At 31.0% G+C, this 21,122-nt stretch overlaps 1 protein-coding gene across 3 annotated transcripts in view; it reads left to right on the forward strand.

The window, feature by feature from the left end:
• LOC142332914 (FERM, ARHGEF and pleckstrin domain-containing protein 1-like) overlaps positions 1-21,122 on the forward strand; it is a 410,843-nt gene that overhangs the window by 349,471 nt on the left and 40,250 nt on the right. For all 3 annotated transcript variants that reach the window (XM_075379617.1, XM_075379618.1, XM_075379619.1), the window contains exons 16-20: positions 874-1,062; positions 9,711-9,897; positions 14,332-14,441; positions 16,500-16,643; positions 19,526-19,665. In XM_075379617.1, the coding sequence (XP_075235732.1) occupies positions 874-1,062; positions 9,711-9,897; positions 14,332-14,441; positions 16,500-16,643; positions 19,526-19,665 (770 nt within the window). The remainder of the gene's footprint in view (positions 1-873; positions 1,063-9,710; positions 9,898-14,331; positions 14,442-16,499; positions 16,644-19,525; positions 19,666-21,122) is intronic.

The following is a 21,122-nucleotide window of genomic DNA, read 5'->3' on the forward strand; positions in this document are numbered from 1 at the left end:
AAATATTTTTATTTATACTATCATAGGTAATACGTAAATAAATTATGATATATATTATATTAAATGTTAAATTATATGCCACTAGAAATATTTTTTTGATTAAGTTTCGATATAATAATCGAGAAACTTTAATACAGTAAATATAATTTTTTTTCTAGTCGATTTTGAAAAAGTTTGTAGAAATTACTACTGCACCTGGTCAGATTTTATAAGGGAGTGTTGTGGGGAGGAGGTACCAAGTTTTCTTTACATTTTGGAGTCTTCCGAACACGATTTTGCAATATATATGTATAAACCTATGTATGTATAAAACCTTTTCATCTGCTCTACCAGATGCAAATATTAACTGATTTTGACGAAAACCTGGTGGATGATGTAAACCTCTAATGGGGATAGAGCCTTATCGATTTTCAAGCGATTCAATGTACAGGAACCAGATTTAAGAGTAAAAAACTGGAGTTATGGATACATTTTCACCTTTTATTTTGCTTTACTGAGTGTAATTTTTAACAGATCTTAATGAAACCTTGTAGGATGATATAATTCTAGTAGAAAAAGAATCCTATTGATTTTCAAGCAAAGCAGTTAACAGAACTGAGATTAGAGGCAAAATACTGGGTTTTTGGGTATATATTTTCAAGGCTATTGAAAACCAGAAAACCGCCCTTCTGACATACTTACTGCAATATAGTTTACAGTGGTGAGATTGGTGAGGTTTGAATTGTAAATATTTTGGGGCTATTAAAAAAATTACATTTAAAATTTCATAATGATGAGTTTTAGAAGTTTTTGCGGATATCAGAAACACAAAAAAAAAGATGGCGTCTCTTTATTTAGTAGTGATATGTGTATTATTGTATTTTTTTTTTGTAGTGGTTCAGAGATGAGATGAATAAGGAAGGTGAAGATGGATCAGATGGAGTGACAGCTCTTTTGAACTTAGTAGACCCGCTTCATGATGCACATTGCATGTTACTTAAAGATATGGAACTGAGATTAGCCGCCTGGGAATCTAATCCTACTATAAGTGATATATTTCTTAAAACAATGCAGTATATACCTGTAAGTTGATGGATATTTACTTTATTTTTCACTATTTACTATATAATTGTAAATTAATTTTTTTCATTTTATGATGGGAAGATTAGTGTTATCAAATTATAAACTTAGAATTGACAAGCCCTTTGCCTACTATAAATTGAATTATTGATTATATGAAGGAAGGTTATAAAAAAAAAATTATGAAAAAATAATGGTAGTTGTTGTTTACGCCATTTGCGTAAAGTCGTTTTATTCCAATGAATTCAAAGCTAGGGTTGGGTCATGTTATTATTACAGGCATGATAAATTTATTACTATGTTTCGTTTTGGGCTTGTCTTATGTGTATCTGTTTGTTTATATTTCTTCGGTTTATTCGAGACCTGGCGTCAGTCAGACGAGCGATTTCTGTCATCTTTGTGACCGCATGTTTTCATTTCTCGCAGATTTATTGCTGCTCTCATACACTCCCTTTTTGTTTCGTTCCCATACTAATACATGCACACATCTCTTGTTGTCAACACACACATATGCACATACACACACACGCACACGCACACACACACACACACACACACACACACACACACACAGTCTTCTGTCCATTGCTTTGTTCGCTTCCCCTACTTCTCACCATGCCAGTTTTTTCATTCTAGTCCTGACTTTCATGCTGTGCGGATCCTGGTCCTCCCGCCTTGGAGGACCAGGCTTCGATGTTCTCTTTTGCTCGTATAATGTTAATACTTTCTTCGTCTTCATAAACGTTGCGGTATTTCTCCGTCAAAATATTCTCTAGTTCTACTCGTCAGTTTTTCGTGATTTCACAGTTTTATATGTTCGTCCAGCCTCGTTTCTTTGTTAAGTTATTCTTCAAATTCACTATTTACGTCTATGCTGAAAGTGCTTCAATTACTACAAACTGCCAATTCTATCGACGCCGAATCTTCCCTAGATGCTGCTTACTTTTTCATCGATGCAGAATCTCTCCAAACTCTTTGCTGCATTTTTGAGACGCCATGTCCTGCTCAATCTCTAACCACGTTCTCACCCCCGTATTCCTGGTATACCACTGCGGACTACGCCCAGGATTACTGTATGTATTCATTCATCTTCATTCACGAGTTCGTCTCTTGCTAATATTTGTGTGGTACAGGCAAGTTCAATTTTCATTATTTTTTACGTTAAACAGTTATTTTATCATTAAAAATTTGTGGAACATTCAGTTCATCGTACCTTATGCATTTTCAATTTCAAGTTCAGTTTAAAAACCATTTATTCACTTAAGTACAGTCACAACAGGTGATTTATATAAGATTGTGTCATCGTTCAGCTGCAAATTATTTTTACGTGCTTAATTAATTTCAATTTGTTGTTATTGTAATTAACTCTATCATTTAAATTCTTGTAACTTGTTAATCGCCCAGATTAATTCTTTTCTATTCATGAACTGTATTCATAATACTTTTCTTAAATTAACCTAAAGCAAATTTCTCCTGATGTGCCGTTATGTTTTAGGACTTTGTAATTTATATTTTTCAAGAAAGCTTACTAGTAAAGGAACTCTATTTATATGTTTATTAATTTCAATTGGATTATTGTAATTACTCCTTTTGTACTATAATATTATTGTGGCCTTTTTCTACGTTAAACTAGAATTACATGTTTTAATTATTTAATGATAAGTTTGTTGTTCATAAATCAGGAAAGGCCAGTGCCAATAATTAAGATTTATTGTAATTTAATTTTCTAAGCTAAGGACATCTGTTCTTTGTTAATTTTCAATATTACAGCATTTGTCAGTAAGGCAATAGTTTTCTAGACATACTATGTTTATTTGATGTTTTGTTTTTCTAAATTTATAATTGTAAATCTCAGTTGTAATTTCAGTTGATATTCTTATGTATCATTAAGTTATGTTAATTTCATGATTTCTTTTTAGTTTTTAAGGTTATGATTTAACATAAGTTCAGTTGTTTTCTTTCTCATTAAAGTCCAATTTCTTTTGGCAAATACGAGCTGTGTTTTTTTGTTAACTTTACCCAACAGTTGTATTAAAAGATTTTCATCTTTTAGTTGACTAACTTTTAGTTGAATATTTTGTTATTTGTTTTATTTTATTAGAGTATATGAAGTTTGCTTGCTAGTTAAAGATATCTAATTCAGTTTAAGTTCAATAAGAGCGATTTTAGTGACAAATCCATGTAAAGGATATACTGATAGACAGAAAAAAATTTTTTAATGTTTCTGTAAGTGTGATACCATTTATTGAATTGTTTTTTGCATACATTTCAGATTTGTAAATATAATTTTTCTATCATCCTTAGTTTTTAAATAAATTACACTTCAAGAAAAATTAACGGAAAGTATAGTTAAAATCTATAAAATTTATAATTTTGCATGGTCATACCTGTGTTAGAATGATTTTGTTGATGCTTTTCTTTTATAAATAGCCTCAGGCACATCCCGAATTAATGTCCAACAACAAACGGCTAGCATGTTAGTATTACATTTCCCTTTATAGTGGCTTTCCATCACTGAAATTTCTTGGTGGAAACATTCACCATGTTCGTCACTTACGTCTCCGAGGTTGTATGGAAAAGAAATCCAGATGTGAGAGGAGAAAATGTATTTTCAAAGACATATTACATCCCATAGCTCTGTATGAAGTAAGAAGTTAATTAACAATATCGTGGTAATTGTCAGATTTTTTTCTGAGAAAAGTTTTGCAAACATATTTAAATGAAGCCCAAGCTGCACTTTCTACATTATTTAACATTGAGTTAAATACATCATCTTTGACCAACTCTCTTATTTGAGGACCAACAAATATTCCTTCTTTAATTTTTCCTTCACGTACATTTAGAAATTTCTGCCTGCTGTACAAAAATCCGGGACTATCCTTCTTCATTGCTTTTACAAAATGTTTCATTACTCCTAGATTGATATGGAGAGGAGTAAAAATAGTAAAAAACATAGTAAAAATAACTATGTTTTTTATCATTTATTTTTTTGAGAACGTCTTTCATCACATCATATGTCTCTTTTAAATTAATACCATAAGCGATTGGTATCGAAGGATATTTGTTGCCATTGTGTAATAGAACCACTTTTAATCTATACTTGGACAAATCTATGAAAAGGCATCAGTCCTCAGGTTTATGAACTAGTCCTAAGTGCAACATAAGTTCATCAATATTTGTGCAATAAACCAAATTATTTTCATCAATAAAGTACTGAGAAAGTTCTTTTTGTTGGCATTGAAAGCCCAAAATATTTGTATTTTTTTGAAGCAAATTCCAACCTTGCAGTCTTGATCCTAACAGTTCAGCTTGATTTTCTGAAAAATGTAAATTTGTAACCAAGTCATTCACCAAAAGATGTGGTTTATTGGAAGTAATTCAAAATAATTCTTGTCTACTTCACTACTGCGTGATTCTTCATCGCTGCTTTTGAAACATACATTCACAAGTGGCTCAGGAACTGGAATAATTTCACTGTGAGGTACAGGCCTGATTGCAGATTGCAATGAAGGATATTTTACAGTATGTTTAGATTTTTTTAAAATTCCAGACAGTTAAACAAAAGTTACAATCAGTTACATGATCCTTTGGTTCACGTCAAACCATAGGTACACCAAATGGCAAAGCCTTCCGTGTACCTTTCAGCCATCCTGTTTAATATACAGAACAATTAGTGCACACTATATGAGGAGCTCACATCTTATCCTGATCACATATTTACACAAAGTGCAAGTGATATATTTTTTTAATTAAAGGTGTAATGTTTTTTTTTATTCGATTTTACGGAAACTCACCACATATATAAAAGGTATCCACATCATTTACACAATTTTGAGGCATATGATGCTGCACTGTTAACAAACTTAAGACAGCAATAAGACTGAACAAAATTAATTCATTCCTAAATGCAGTGCTTAATACAAACAACACAGCTGTGTTTTCAGCTGTATGTTTTGACCTGCACAGACATGATTAATCTTGTCCATGAAGGCTCACTCTTTAGTATTAGATATGATGTCATAATATGTGGCTATGGTGTGATTTAATTCTTTGTTTAGTATTGTTTGTAGCTTACAAATTATGTTAACAAAGGTAAACAATAAAAAATGAGCTAACAAAATACATTATAGGAGCTTAAAATGCTAACTATACATTTAAAAATGAAAAAAAAATCCTTTAATTAAAATTAAAAAATTTTTCAGAGATGGTGGTGATAGAGTTCATATTCATTTTCACCATCAAAAACAGATTAAAATCATGTATCACACATTAGGAAACAAAAATTATGTTTATCAGTGTTATTTTTACCTTGCGCATTATGATATTTCTAAAATCATGGTAATTGTTATTTTGAATATTGATAAGAGCATTATTTTTAATTGGATTTAATTGACCATGTTACTGGTATATTCTGGTATTTAGGGTTTAATTAATAGCACTCACTGTTATTTGAATAACAGCCTGAACTGGATAAAACAACTTTTTAGCATAATCAAGTAAACAAGATTTTTTTACGAAAGTATAATTTCAAAATTAAAATTGTAATATGCTTAAAATATTTTGAAAAATATGCAGCATAATTATTTTAGAACCCTAGCTACATTAAAGTAACATTTTTAAAAATATATTGTAACAAATGCCTCAAATGAAACTGTGCACTATTATTTAAAAACATTTAATTTATTATATTCAAACAACAGCAGCAAGAATAATTCATTCAATAATGTTTTGAGTTTATTGTGTTGTGGATAAAATGAATGATTATCCAGTAATGTGATATAATATACCAAACTCCAACATATGTACGTATATTGTACATAATAACATTCATGCAACTTTTTCACCATGTAATGGTTCTAGGATGTAAGGAAAATTATTCATAGACCACACCCAACTGTTTTGGCTGTTGACTTGACCTGATAAACAAAACCTGATTCATCAAAAAAGAAAAAAAAATCACATCTGTTCATTCATAAAATCTAAAAACTTCTAGCAATATTCAATACACTTAGACAAATCAGTATTGTGTAATTAATTCTCTACTGTTATATTATACAGGTGCAATTTTAAATTTTCATTCATTGTTATGTTTGTACTACTCGTTAAGATTTCTACTTGTGGTACTTCTGATAAACCGTTTTTGGATATTTGAGCTATGCGATCAGAAACATCATTCAACTTTTCTTCTGTCAGAATAAATGATCTTCCAGACATGAGTATATTATATTTCTTGAAACTTATCGATAAAGTTTTGCACATTGTGATATGGTACATCAATGTCTGGAAACCTTCGATGATGAAATATTTGTTTCTTGTGTATGCAAGCTTCAAATATTAAAGTTTGTTGTCACACACTGGAAACAAAAGTGTAAACAAAAGCATCAGCAGTTTTAAAAATAAAACGTATTGTCAACAATGAAACGTGGAAATCAGCTGTGAACAAAGTCAGAAGTTAATTTTACTGATGACAATATAAAAAAAAAAAAAAAAAAAACAAATTAAATCATATTCTTTTGATTGAGATGCAGATTATTTTAATTAGGTGCTCAGTTACATTTTTTGTGCCCATTAGATAATTAAATTTTTGCATTAGTCTGAATTTTTCATTTGGTTCCTTGAATTCTTCAATCTACTACCTTGTGGCTTTCTTAAATAAATAAATTTCTTAGAGTTTAACTTTAAAATGCCATCAAATAGTAAATGCCTTGCTACTAATACATAATATACTTTATAATAAAGTTCACGTTCCAGAATTAATATATTCTGTACTCTAGTTTTATCTTAGAAGCCAGAAAACTTGTTATAACTTGTTGACTTGTTATAACTCAAAAACAAAAGATTTCTAGACCAATTTATATGAAATTTTAAAATTATTTTAATCAGTGAGGCATATCATTTATTACAGTTATTTATAATAGATGCCATTTATCATTTATAATTGACCCCGATTTAATCACAGTTTTCAATTTTTGGAAATAAGAAAAAATCGCAAGGAACCAGGTTGGCAAGTAGAGAGGCTGAGTGATGACAGTCATCTGATTTTTGACACAAAACTGACAAATTGACAAAGCTGATTAGTGTGCAGGCGCATTGTTGTGGTGAAGAAACTATGAGTTGTCTCACCACAACTGTGGTCTCTTTTTGTGGATTTTTTTCACATAACCATTGTAAAATGCCGTTCACTGTTTCACCTTGAGGCAAGAATTCAAATTGCTCAATTCTATTAAAATTGAAAAAACAGAGAGCATCCCTTTCACATTGGATCAAGGCTGACATACTTTCTTGGGGCATGGAGATCCTTTGCCAATCCATTGTGATTATTGAACTTTTGTCTCGATTTCATAGCTGTAAACCCAGCTTTCCTTTGCACGAATGTTTTATTGTCGTTGGCATGTTTAAGAAGTTGCCAACAAACATCTACTCAATGCCCTTGTGCTGTTTGGTTATCAAACAAGGAACAAACTTTGATGCAACTTGATGCATGTTCAGTTTTTCAGTCAAAATTGTCATGGCATGATCCAATTGAGATATTTCTCTCTTTTGCAAGTTCTCTGACAGTCAATCGGCTATTTGCCTTCATTTGCAGATCGTTGATTTTCTGAACGTGGGTGTCATCAGTTGAAGTCAAAGGCCTTCCTGGTCGAGGGTCATCTTCAATCGGCTGATGACCATTTTTAAATTGTAACATTCATAACATTATGTACAACCCAGAGTATCATCTCCGTAAGCTTGTTTTTAAAGTTGAAATGTTTCTATGAAAGTTTTCCCCAGTTTCACACAAAATTTTACCTTATATTGTTGCTCATGAAAATCACACATTACAAAATCACTGCTAACACTTAAACATAATGTAATCAAATAACAGAAACATAAAACTACACAAGATATTAACAATCCAAGAACATGTGGTTATGTGAAACACAATGCTGCCTACTGCATGTCACTAAATATCTATTGGCATGTAATTAAAAATGTTTGGTTATTTTCTGAACAGACCTCGTTTATTTAAATTTAATTAAATAAACCATCTAGTACAGAATATTGAGATAATAGACTTATATTATAGTATTTAATAGAATTTTAAAAATATTAATTTATACTTTTTGTTTTATTATTTCTTATGGTATAAAAATCCATTCTATATGTAGTAAAGGTGTTTTAATATTTGTCAGTAGGTGAACTTAGAACTATAAGTTTTATACGCAACACTCTACAATCCTGTAATGCGTGGTAGTCTAATAATAAAAATTATTATTGGTTTAATTTGGTTAATGTGGATATTGTAGGTAGTAAAACTTCTGTAGAGAAACACTAAGATTAAATACATTAGCATGTATTGGTGTCTCACACAGAAGTAGAATGAATTTCAGGAAATGTTTTACATGTGAAAATAAAAAAAAGTTCATACACATGGATCCAGAAATTCTTTGTTTTCCAGTTATAGTATGCAAAAAATTTTACCCAACTTCTTTCCTAGGGTAAAATTTTAGCCACACTGAAAATTGTGAAAGTTTAACTAAGGGCTAAATTGTATAGTTTAATGTAGTTTTTTATTACAACATGTGTTAATACAACATGTGTATTTTTATAGACTTACTTATATTGCATCCCAGTTTTTTTTTCTAATTTTCAAGAAGTTAACTCACCATTTCTATGTAGTCTTCAACCATATTTTAGCTCAGATGTATAGTATTTAAAATATTATAATTTTTTTTTATTGATGACATTTTGAAATGATACATATACATGCTGCTCCTCAGAATCATTCAAACTTCTATCAAAGTCCAATTTCTTCATTAACTTATGTATCTGTGGTCCAACAAATGCTCTTTTTTATTTTTGTCTCGCTGATCCTCAAGGTATACAGAACCTCTTAAGATTTACAAAACCTTGGCTATTACAATCCATTGCTTTGACAAAATTTTCATCAAAAAAATTTTATGTTTAGGGATAGAAAATACATATTTTTTTTGGATTCGCAAGAAAAAAATAATTGATTCACTTGACAAATAACATTTTTTCTGCCCAGATATGAGTGCTTCTCTCTTCTGCCAGTATTTCTTTTAATCAGTGGTTTTTCATCATAAGACGGGTATCTTCCCCTGGGGGTCAGGATATTATTTTAATAATGTCACAACAAATCTTTACAAGTATTTAGTTTTAATATTGCAAATAAATCTTTTTACAAGTTATAATTCCATAAAAAAATGTCCTTAAGACAAATTTTAAGATCTTATTTGGATTTGGTATTAAAAAATATAAAAGAACAAAACAAAATTATCTTTGTAACAAAACTTGTAGATGGTTGTTATACCATAGAACAAAAAAAAAATGGAGAACAACATTAAATCAATAAAATGATTTGACAAAATAAAACCTTCTTGACTTGAACATGAGCACTTTAACATCGTAGAATGATTGTTATAATATTTGCTTACCAGCAGTGATGCTATCTATATAGACTATATCGTTTTTACATATCAGTATTAGATGAAGTTTTTCACTAAAATAAGTATCCATTGTATCACAGATTGTTATAGATTTACTTCTACTTAATCATTGTTACTACTAAAAGTGTTTTTAACAATATTTTTGTGTAAATTTGTTTGTCTAAGCATTTATTTTTTATATTCTGAATTTTTTTGTTTCAGTTGTATGAGCAGTATATTAATGAACATTTGAATGTTCTTATTCAGCTAGATACATTGTTTAAAACGGATGCAAAATTCGAACAGGCATATCGTGATTTTGAATCACAAAAAGTCTGCTATTTGCCATTGACTATATTTGTATTGAAACCTCTTCATAGATTGCTTCATTATACACAACTTATAGAAAGTAAGTTTAATTGAGAGTGTTAGCTCCTTAGTAAATATTTAAATTGACCATTTAAAGAAAAAGAAGTAATTATTATGTTACTTAACCCTTTTACTCACCCAGATTTTTTTTTTCTTAACCAAAAAGTTTTAAAATATACTCACCGAGATTTTTTTTTCTTAACCAAAAAGTTGTATACTGCTGAAGTAAAAGTAATATTTTATAAACTATTATATATAAATATAGCTATTTTCATAAACATTTTTTTTAATTATAAAAAAAAATAATTTGTTTTTGTACACTGATGATTAGAAAAGTGTGATTTATGTACCTTAATATAAAGTAATTAATTTTTTAATTACAAAAAGGAAGACAGAAAAGAAAAGTAAGAGAAAAGAATCAGTAATTTTAATTTTAAGCCTAAATAATTTTAAAACCTTTATGGCCAGAACAATATATTTTTTACTTTCCCGGAAAATGTAGCTAGAATAGTTTTATTCATGGGAAAAGTATTGTGATCATGTCAAAAATGGAGTATGGGCTTTTTGAAAATCTTTCCTTCTTAGGATATAAATAATTCATATAGAACAAAAAAATGTTTGTGCTTACATTTATAAGTGTCACACTGCTTTTGGCCTTTAAAAATCTAATTTTACCCAAATAAACTATATCAAGATAATAAAATAAATAAAATAAAACAATCAAACTGTGCATGTTATTGGTTAGGCATTCTATTTGCTCATAGGTCAAATAATTTAAACTCACCAGGTTGGTCTAGTGGTGAATACGTCTTCCCAAATCAGCTGATTTGGAATTCGAGAGTTCCAGTGTTCAAGTCCTAGTAAAGTTAGTTACTTTTACACGGATTTGAATACTAGATTGTGCATACCAGTGTTCTTTGGTGGAATATCTCAGGAATGGTTGAACTGAGACTGTACAAGATTACACTTCATTTATACTCATACATTCATCCTCTGAAGTATTATCTTAACGGTAATTAGAAGGCTAAACAGGAAAAACAAAACAAAGGCCAAATAATTTAGGCATTTCTTTGATCTAAGATTTCTTTGATTTGATCTAAGTAGTAAAAATTACATTGATATATATATATATATATATATAATATAATTTTATCATCTTTATGAGGGTTATTCAATGTGTAAACAGACAAACGTTGATAGATTTATTATGATGCTTGGCTGATAAATTTTGCACACTAGCAAGCTACACGAAAACACACTCAACTTGATAGATGAGTGTGGCAGCAAATGATAGCTAAAATCCCCATCTACAATCCTGTGCTAATACATTGAAAGTCGAGTTAAAATGTAGTTGAGTATGGCCAATATGTCAACATGGTTAAAACAGCACACAGTGATTGAATTTGTAACAGCAGAAAATGTAAATTCTATGAGTATTTTTCACCATTTAAAAGCTTTTTACAATAGTTCACAGGAGTACTGTGAATAGGTGGGCATTGAAATTTTGCAAATGTGAAGCTGGTGAAGCAATAATTGAGGTTTCACCTTGCAACGGACAACCAGTTTCTGTTACTGATGAGAAATATTGAAAGGAGGTGGATGATTTACTTTAAAGTGACCTGCGAATCACCCAGAAACACATCACTATTCAGTTTGGCATATCTAAAGAATTAGTAGACCATATTATCAAACAATTGGGTTACCGTAAAATCTGTGCACGATGGGTACCACACAAACTCTCTGATGGTTCTCCGCAAGCTGAAGTTTGAGCCTATTCTGCATCCGCCTTACTTGCCGGATTTGGCTTCATGCGACTTCCACTTCTTTCCTCATCTCAAGAGAGATCTCAAAGGTAATCATTACACCATTGACAGTGAGCTGAAGGAAGTTATAGCCACTTGGATCTGAAAAAGGCTGCCAGAATTTTTCAGTGACAGAATGCAAAAAAACTTGTCACACATTAGGAAAAGTGTATCTACATTGAAAAATAAATATTCCATTTTGTAGCTTAGTTATTGTACTTTTATTCATTTTTTTATTTCATTACAATATCTGTTTTCATTTCCGTGCTATGCATAGATGTGCAAAATTTATCGGCTGAGCCTTGTACTATATATGTAAAATTTTAATATTTATTTTATTTTTCAACTAAATATTCTTCTTTCATTATCCATTTATCACATCTTCCTGAAGCTTTTGTGTTCCACCAACAAAAAATGCTTTGGGGTGACTTCAGAAATACATTTACATAAATGTTTTTGCTTCAATATCTTGAAATTGTCTCATAGATAAGTATTTATGTTGTATCAATGTCTCATCACAGGTCATGACTAAGAAATGCCTTTCACCCTCATGATCAAACCAAGTTGTCAGTTGTACACAGATCTTGATGTACTTTAATCAGCATTATTGATACCCAAATGATTATGGAGAAAATAACATAGATGGATAAAGTGAGGAAGTAATGAACAAGATTAAAGAAGAAAAAGAACTTTTTCAGGAATTGCATTAAAGAAAAAGAAATTGGTTAGAACGTGTGGTTAAAGGAAGGGGAATCTTGACAGCTGCATCAAAGGGCTTACTAGAGGGAGTGAGGAAGAAGAAGGACATAGTTAATAGATGAAATAAAGTTTGGACACTACAAGGGGGCAAAGGTCAAGCTTGGGACAGAAATGGATGAAAGTAAAAGTGGTGTAAGGGACCTACTACAAGGCAGAATACCAGTTGATGATGATCAAATGTTAAACTTTGCCTTGTTCATGCAATTTACAATGTATTGAGCATACATTGAACATGAATACAACAAATCTTATGCTTATAGATAAAAACAAAAACAAATAACTGTGTGCTGCTCTTCAAAGATGCAATCTGCCAATGGCACATCCATCACATCCATATTTACATAGTATTGAGAAAATAAACAAAACATGTAGATTGGAGTCAATTATGAGGGCTGTTTGGAAAATTAAGTTCTGTCCTAGGTATTGTGTGAAGGAGTGGGGCTAATAATTCTGACTTTGCACAGTTGAATAGCCCGATTCAGTGCAGTTTTGTAGTTTATTGGAAATTTCACTTGCTTTTTTGTTCCTGTAAAACTGTCATTCAAAGTGGTTGCTCGTAGAAAATCCCACTGACTGTGAAAGGACATGCAATCAACCATTTCCTTCACACAAAAAACTTGTCAGATGCTGAAATTCATCGTGAACTTCGTGCAGTACCTTGAGGAAATATCATGAGTGACAGTGTGCTGTATGTTTCGGAAGGTTGAACAAACATTCATGACAATGTAAGAAGTGGTCGACCCTCAAATGTCAAAGATGAACGTCTTGTAAGTGTTGACATGAAAGCTCAAGAAAATTGTTTATTCACAATAATAGAATTATCCAAATTTTTTCCTCACATATTATGAACAGTGATGTATGAAACTGTAGCTGATAGATTAGGCTTCCATAAGTTTTATGCTCACCGGGTGCCAAAGCTTCTTTCTGACATACATACAAAATAGAGGATGTAGTCAGTACTAATCTTCTTTCATCGTTACTATAATGAAAAGGAATTCACATCATAACAGATGATGAGACATGGGTTATATTCGTTAACATGGAAATAAAAGTTCAATCAGTGCAGTAGGAGCACTACGCTAGTTCCCCTCGAAAAACTGTAAAGGCCTGTCAACACTTTCTTTAAAAATCAGATGGCATCAGTTTTTTGGGACTGTAAAGGTGTGATCTTAAAGGCATAACTATTAATGCTTAAACTTACTGTGAGACGTTCAAGAAATTGAGAAGGATCATACAAAACAAATGATGCAGCATACTGAGTTCAGACATTGTGTTTCTTCATGACCATTCATCTGCATACTAGAGTAATCGCTCAGTGCCAAATCGAGAGTTTCGAATGGGAGTTGTTTAATCATCCTTCATAAAGCCCTGATTTGGCTCCTAGTGATTGTCACTAGGAGCCAAATCCTTTTCCTGAAAATGAAGAAATTGTTAGCGATGCAGTGTTTTGAAAATGACAAGAAGTTGAAAAACAGCGTTACTACCTGGGGGCAGAGTTTTATAATGAGGATATTCAAACCTTGTTTACAGAGGTGTTTTTTTTTTTTTGTAATGAATCTTAAGGTTATTTTCCAAATAGCCTATATATTTACTGTGTTAACACTGGCTCTCACTAATGTGTGGACGTATGATGCATTTGACTAGACAAACTAGTTCCTCATTCACACACATTTGTCTGTTTACTTATAGAATGACTCTAGTATAATGCCTTTACATAAAGTATTGTTTTTTGTACAAAGTATTTCTTGATGTATGAAAATTTCAAAAGCCATTCAGATAGTATTTGGCAGTTTTTTATACATAGAAAAGGCAAAGTTGACTTTTTTTTGTTAATAAAAGGTTAAATTGAGTATTATTTCAATATTTTTTTTAAGTCCTTATATTTCATTTTAACACTTTACCTGTTTTTGTAGGATTAATCCAGTATTATGGTAAGGATCATGCTGACTATTCTGAATGTTTACAAGTACATGAGAAGTTAATGGAAGTATCCACAAATATGGTTGATATTCTGAAACAGTCTGTAAGTATATTTCTTATTAAAGAAATAAAATAAAAATAATTTTTCTTTTTGTTTATTTTTTATGTAATATTAAAAACATTTTTCCTTTTTTTTTCTTTGGCTTGATACCATCAAAAACTTTCTCCCATTTGTTGTATATTTTTTATGTCCAATCTTTTTTTTTTTGTAAAGGTAGAATGCCTATTGGTTATATTGTCTTCTTGGTCCTCTGTGCCATTTGTATGCAGCATACAGTTTCCATGCTATTACTTTGTAAGTTCATTCTTGTCGTTTTCCAAGTTAAATGTCCTATCCGTTTCTAAATGTCATCAAACCCTCTCTGTTCTCCAACCCAGCTTTATATTTTTTTTGTTTTTCAGTTCTATATTAAGTATACTCCTTTTATTCTTCCTTTCTGTTTTCTTCTTAATTTTTATTATATTTGTTCAAAATTCATGATTCCAATCCATGTGTCCTAACTGAATGACATACTGATAAATAATCTTTATTTCCTTTCCAGATTTCTCTTTTTTAGATCAGGTCATTCTTTCACAAATTCAAAGCATTCGAATTTTACCTATCTCTTTTGGTTATTTATTTATTTAACCTTTTATTTCTAACTAGCATTTCAAGTCGCGGCTTCACTAGTGAAATACGTAATCAGAATTTGAACATTAATACAAAAATTAATTCCTCAATACCAAGCTTATTTTATTTTTTTAATTATAAAATATGAGTAATTATTCAAAAGTACAATGTATCTTAAAAAGAAATGAATACAAATAGTATGAAATGTGTATGAGTTAGAAAAAAGAACTCTAGGAAAAAGAAAAGCATATATGTAAATATATACAGTGAATGTGTACATTTGTCAGCATATGCATATGTCCGTACAAATGAATAAGAGTATCATTGTGTCAATGTTGTTTGAGTTTCAGATAGATTCTGAGAAGATTTTAATATTTTATTTTGGTAATTCCTTACAAACTACTTTACATAAAATTTTCCTTACATAAATTTTTATCAGATTCCTAGCTTTTATCACATGAAAGCATATGGCCTTATAATCCCCTTTCACGATGGATTGTATGTAGATTTCATTTGCCTGTGGAAAAATGTATGAATAATTTTTATTTTTCCTAATTATTCAGCTTCTGGTTGAGGTATAACACGAAACAAAATTTAAAGCATTTCTCAAAATTACCATCACAATATTACCAAATATCATAAACATTGATTCAACAGCAGTAGCATAAAATGGCAAAAATGTTAAAAAGAGTTTGTTTTTTACCCCCTTAAAATTCCAAAAACCTGAAAATGGTTTGTAAATATTTACCTGAAGAGTATTTATCAATTTATTTTAACCCTTTAAGCTCAGAATTAAAAAAAAAATCTTTTCTTAACATGCACTTATGCCGTATGGAAGAACATATATACAACAAATTTTCATCAATTTATCTTCAGTAGTTTTTGCTGGGTGTTGGTGAATCAGTCAGTCAGGAGAAATGTTCTTTTATATGTACTAGCATATGTACATATATATATATATATATATATATACTGGCATCCTCATCACAGCATTGCCCATGCCAATTGATTACTTGTTTTTTTCATTGCAATTAGGATCAGGGATATTTAGTCGGTCATGGGTCATTTCACTCACCCTTCCCGTCAAGCCAGAGGGCTCTGTCCTTTGGATCCTACTGTGTTCATTAAACGTATTCTTCTGAGAATAATAATGATAAATAAATATTGAAGCCTGTTCAATTTATAAAAAAGTGTGTGTTGTAATTTCTTCAGAGCAACAGTTTGGTCCATACAGAATCTGAAACTTTGAGTGATATAAGCTTGTGGGTTTCAAAACAGTCTTTTAAAAAAAGATTGGTTAAAATATTGAAACCGGTGATCTGAAAAATTAAAACAAAGATATTAATTGTAGATAAAATCTGTTCTTAAAACTTAGTCATTATTTTACACTAGCTAGCTAATTAATTTGTCTGATAATTGTATCAATTATTTATTAAAATGAATAACTTTTTGTCAGTATTGTTGAAGGTAATCTAAGTTCAATTATTTCAGGAGAATTTTGTTCAGTTGTGTGAACTTCAGCGAGATATGACAGGATTTGAAGGTCTTACCACTACTACACGTCAGTTTATTAGACAAGGTTGTTTATCAAAATTTTCACAGCGTAAAGGTTATCAACAGCGAATGTTCTTTCTTGTAAGTATATAAATAATAATAATTATTATTATGATTGCATTGTGTAATGCAATTTACATGATTTGGGGTCTGTAAGATGATGCATGACTAGACAATGTCTTGAGTACTAGTAGCTTTTTACATAACCGGTTTGCTTGGCCACTGTGTATTGCTAATTAGAATGTTATGATAGAAGATATCAGTATTGAGGAGCTGTTAGGATAAAATATAACTAGTCAAGGCTGGCCTATCCTTTGGGCAAAGTGGAGAGTTTTATAGTGTACTTAGCAAAGGAAAGGATTGCTGAGAGGATTAGAGCTCTGCTTGGATTTCTCGTTTATTCTATTTTTTTTTGTAAATTATGTTTTTATTGTTGTTCTTGTCCTTTGTGTTGTTTTGTTTCAATGTTACTGTGTTGTTATTGTTTCGTGTAATATTTTTATGTTTTGTGTTGTGTGTTGAACTCACTTTTACCTTCTATGGGTAGGTAGTTCGATTCCTTTGTTTAGTTAGATATTTTCAGTCTTCTTGGTTAAGACCCTGTGAGATGTGTTTTTTTTTTTTAATTCAGTGGCATTCGCATCACTGACATCTTGACCAAGGTGGACTGGAATATGTTAAAAGTCGAGGTTTCGAAGATGACCTCCAGTAAAGCCCATCAGGGCTCGAACGGAGGGGGTGGCGGAGGTTGTCTTCCCCTACGGGATCAGGATGGCCTACTACAACTTAAAAAGTTTCTAGTCAATCTATTGAAGTTGCAAAAATTTATAAAAGTTATATTTACTGGGATTGTGAGTTTATTTCTCCATTACTCGCTGATAAAGTTTGAAACTATTCCATCCTATTGTATATAATTAAAATTTTTAGGTGTATAATGCTTTTACAATTTTTCCACAGATTTTTAGTTTCATTTTTGTAAAAGTTATTTTTTTTTTTAATTATTCAAGAGAGAAATTTTTGTAAAATTTTAACTTTTGACCATAATTGTAGGTCAAACCATTTCTACGTTCTGAGCCAAATATACAAAATGTAAAAAAATAAATTTTCTTTCACAATGTGTTTGACTAAAATTGCAAAAATATTGAGATCCACATACCTTATTTTTAAATTGGTTGATGAACCATTATAAAAACCAATATGAACCAATATCCTGTGATCTGGAAATAAAATCTTACCTATTTCATTGCACTTCCAAACACTTTTTCTTATGTTTATTCAATTATGTTAAAAATTTTACTTTTAGTATTAGTTTTCAGTTCATTGAGTATGAGATTGTTTTTTAAAAATAAAGTATTTTAAATATCCTCAAGTGAAAAAAATCTGATGGTGTTTGATCTGGAGGTTATACGGTGGCCAAAATTCTTTTAAAATCAAGCATGAGAAAAAAAATTCTTATTTCTTTTACTTTAACAATTCAGTAACAATATAATACATACATTTAACTGTTTAATTATGAATTATCATCATATAAACTTTACCATCTATAGTTTTATTAAAAAAATAAAGGACCTGTGAAAAGGTAGATGGAAATTGGGTAATTTCAAATAATAATTACAAGTATGTCTTTCTGCTGCTTCATATTCAACATTTTGACCATTTGCATAGGTATCCAGGTGAAACCCAATCTTCTCACTAAAATAAATTCAACTGTGCATCCCAACAGCTACACATTTCTCTCAATGTGAACCAGTTTTCTCATTTCATCAGTGAAGAATGCTGGTGGCCTTTCCTAGATCCACAATCTCACTGCATCGTACAGTTTGTCATCTATGCTGAATACTTTGTGAATACCTTAATGTTCCTTTTTAATTATGGAAAGATGTGAAAATTGCAGAACGCCACTGGTGTGTATGGAAGTTGAAGAATAGGCTCAAATTTCAACCTGTGTAGTTTCACATGATGTGAAACATCATGTACAACCTGTGTAGTTTCACATGATGTATGTTGTGTGGTCAAAGCATTTGTTGCAGAATTCCACCTCTGTGGATTGACACACACATCTTGTCTAATTTTTTAACATCTATACGTATCACAGAATTTACAGTAAACTTGGCTTTAAACAGTCTCACATAGACATGTTTGGAATCCTAGAACACTGTCAAAAGAATTTTTTTATGTAGAGTTGTGCTTAGAATTTTTTTGAATGTGGCAAAATATAGTGCTAATACTCCATGCTCGGCAATTTTTCTTCTCGGTTGTAATGATGCAGCCAGGTTTTACCTCCTGTCATAATACTGAAAAAGAAGCCAGTATCATCGTGATATTGTTTCAGAAGCTGTTCACAACATTACTTTTGTTTTTGTTTGTTATTTTTCTGTGAGTTTGTGTGGCACCCACTGTGAACAAATTTATGGTAGTCCAGTCGTGCGATGGTGAGTCCTACTCATTCTTTTGATATGCATTTCTTGGTGGTAGTGTATCACTGTGATGGTCACTATAGATTGATTCATCCACTTCCTTTTGATGGTCCATCGGTCACAGAAACAGTCGACCACTGAAAAGTTCATCCTGAATAATGCTTTCACTGGCTTCTCGTGAATCAAGCTTTTATTACCAATTTACTTAAAGTAATTCGATCAATAGTTTCATCACCCTAAACTGCTTTTAGATGACAATGATAATCACTAGTATTCATTTTTTTTGGTGTTAAAAATGTTAACATTGCTTACTCGATTCCATAACAATGACAATTGAAAAAGAAAATGAGAGGACATAGGTGAACAAGTTTTGGAATGTTAATAATAAGGAAATGAAATGGCAAGATGGTAACACTTGTTATTTTGTGTGACATTTTGTTCTTTGTTAGATTGCAGTATGCATTATATTTCAGCCATTTTTTCTATAATGAAAATTATTGTCAAGTTGTAACATTTTTATTAATTTATCTATTTTTCATTTTTCAGACATCTGATGTTCTATTATATACGAATAGATGCGGTCACATGTTTGTTGTACATGGACAGTTACCTTTAAGAGTGTTAATGATAGAAGAACGTGTTGACACTCCTATGGCTCATTCTTTTATTATATATGGTGGAACCAGGTACTTATTTTATATTAATGTAATTTTATCGTTGCCAATTCAAAATCTGGTTTTAATTAACTGATTCTGCAATTCAGTAATTGAAAATTTTACAGTTATAACATTCCATGTAAATAGATTTTTATAAACTTTTTTCTTTTATATTTTATAAATATAATCAGATACTTTCTGATATAATTGAAATTAAATGCACTAAACTTAAGTTTAAAAGTGTCTTTGAAACCTATCACAAGTATTTCATTAAGTTCTCAAAGTATATCATTAAAGAAAGAGACAAAATTTACATATTAGTTAATGTTTATTAATAAATAATACTTGATATGATAATTTGAATAAATTAGGTTAGAGTTGCTAATGTTTATGAAAACATTTGGAAGTCAACTTTGTATCAATTTGTAGATTACAAATCATAACAAGGTAAAAAATAGAAATTGTATCGGGACAAATGAAATGAATTTGTTGTTTTTATACCAGATAAAAATTATTTTTTGTTATAACAGGTGGGCCATATTGATGGGACACATTTAAAATGTATTTGTAGAGCATGTTGAACACAACATTTATTACCTACTATATGGAACACATTGCCAAAGGACGGGAGTTTTGCACTGTGTTCAGTGTGTGAAGGTTACATCCCTTAAATAGGTACCGCCTTGACGAGAACATTCTTTGACTCTAAAAATCATGTTCAGCATGGTTTGGTGCAGGGTTCAGCAGGGATGCCTGCTATCTCCGTTTGGATACTGTCCTTCAGTTCATTGGTGCTAGTGATCTTTGTGATGTACACCTTCTCCTTTATATAACCTCCACAGGAAATATTCTGGTGGAGTTAGACCAATGGATATCACCGAATCTGTAGATGAGGCATCCTGGGAAGTGTCAACGAAAGGTTGTCATGACACTAATGTAGTATGACTAATGAAACCACCCTGCTGCATCCACATCTTCCTTAGGTCAAGCCGTCTCATTTTGAGAATATAAAGTGTTTGTAACATTGTGTTGTATCGCTCAGCAGTGACTGTGACAGTGTCATTATGTTCATTCTCAAAAAACAGGGATCAGTCACACAGGTATGACTCTGCTACACACCACACAGTAACCTTGGCACTGTGCAATAACATTTCACGCAACAGTTGTGGATTTTTTCTAGCCCAGAATTGATCGTTTTGTTTATTGACATAACTGAGATGTAAATGAGCTTCGTTGTACATGATAAGATGTTGCACAAAGTCATCTCCTTTTCTGATTAGCCAATCACAGAATCTGGCTCGTTGAATCTTACCTTGGTCATACAATTTATTCACCACCTATAACTGATATGGATACAGTTGTAAGTCCTTTTTAAGGATTCACTGCACACTGGTACGTGGAATATGCACTTGACGACACAATTGACGAGTTAACTTCTTTGGTCTGTGGTCCACGGCATCGGACACATGTTCAATGTTTATTGTGTA

The sequence above is a fragment of the Lycorma delicatula genome, chromosome 12 (genome assembly GCF_047948215.1).
Source record: "Lycorma delicatula isolate Av1 chromosome 12, ASM4794821v1, whole genome shotgun sequence".
Lineage (NCBI taxonomy): Eukaryota > Metazoa > Arthropoda > Insecta > Hemiptera > Fulgoridae > Lycorma > Lycorma delicatula.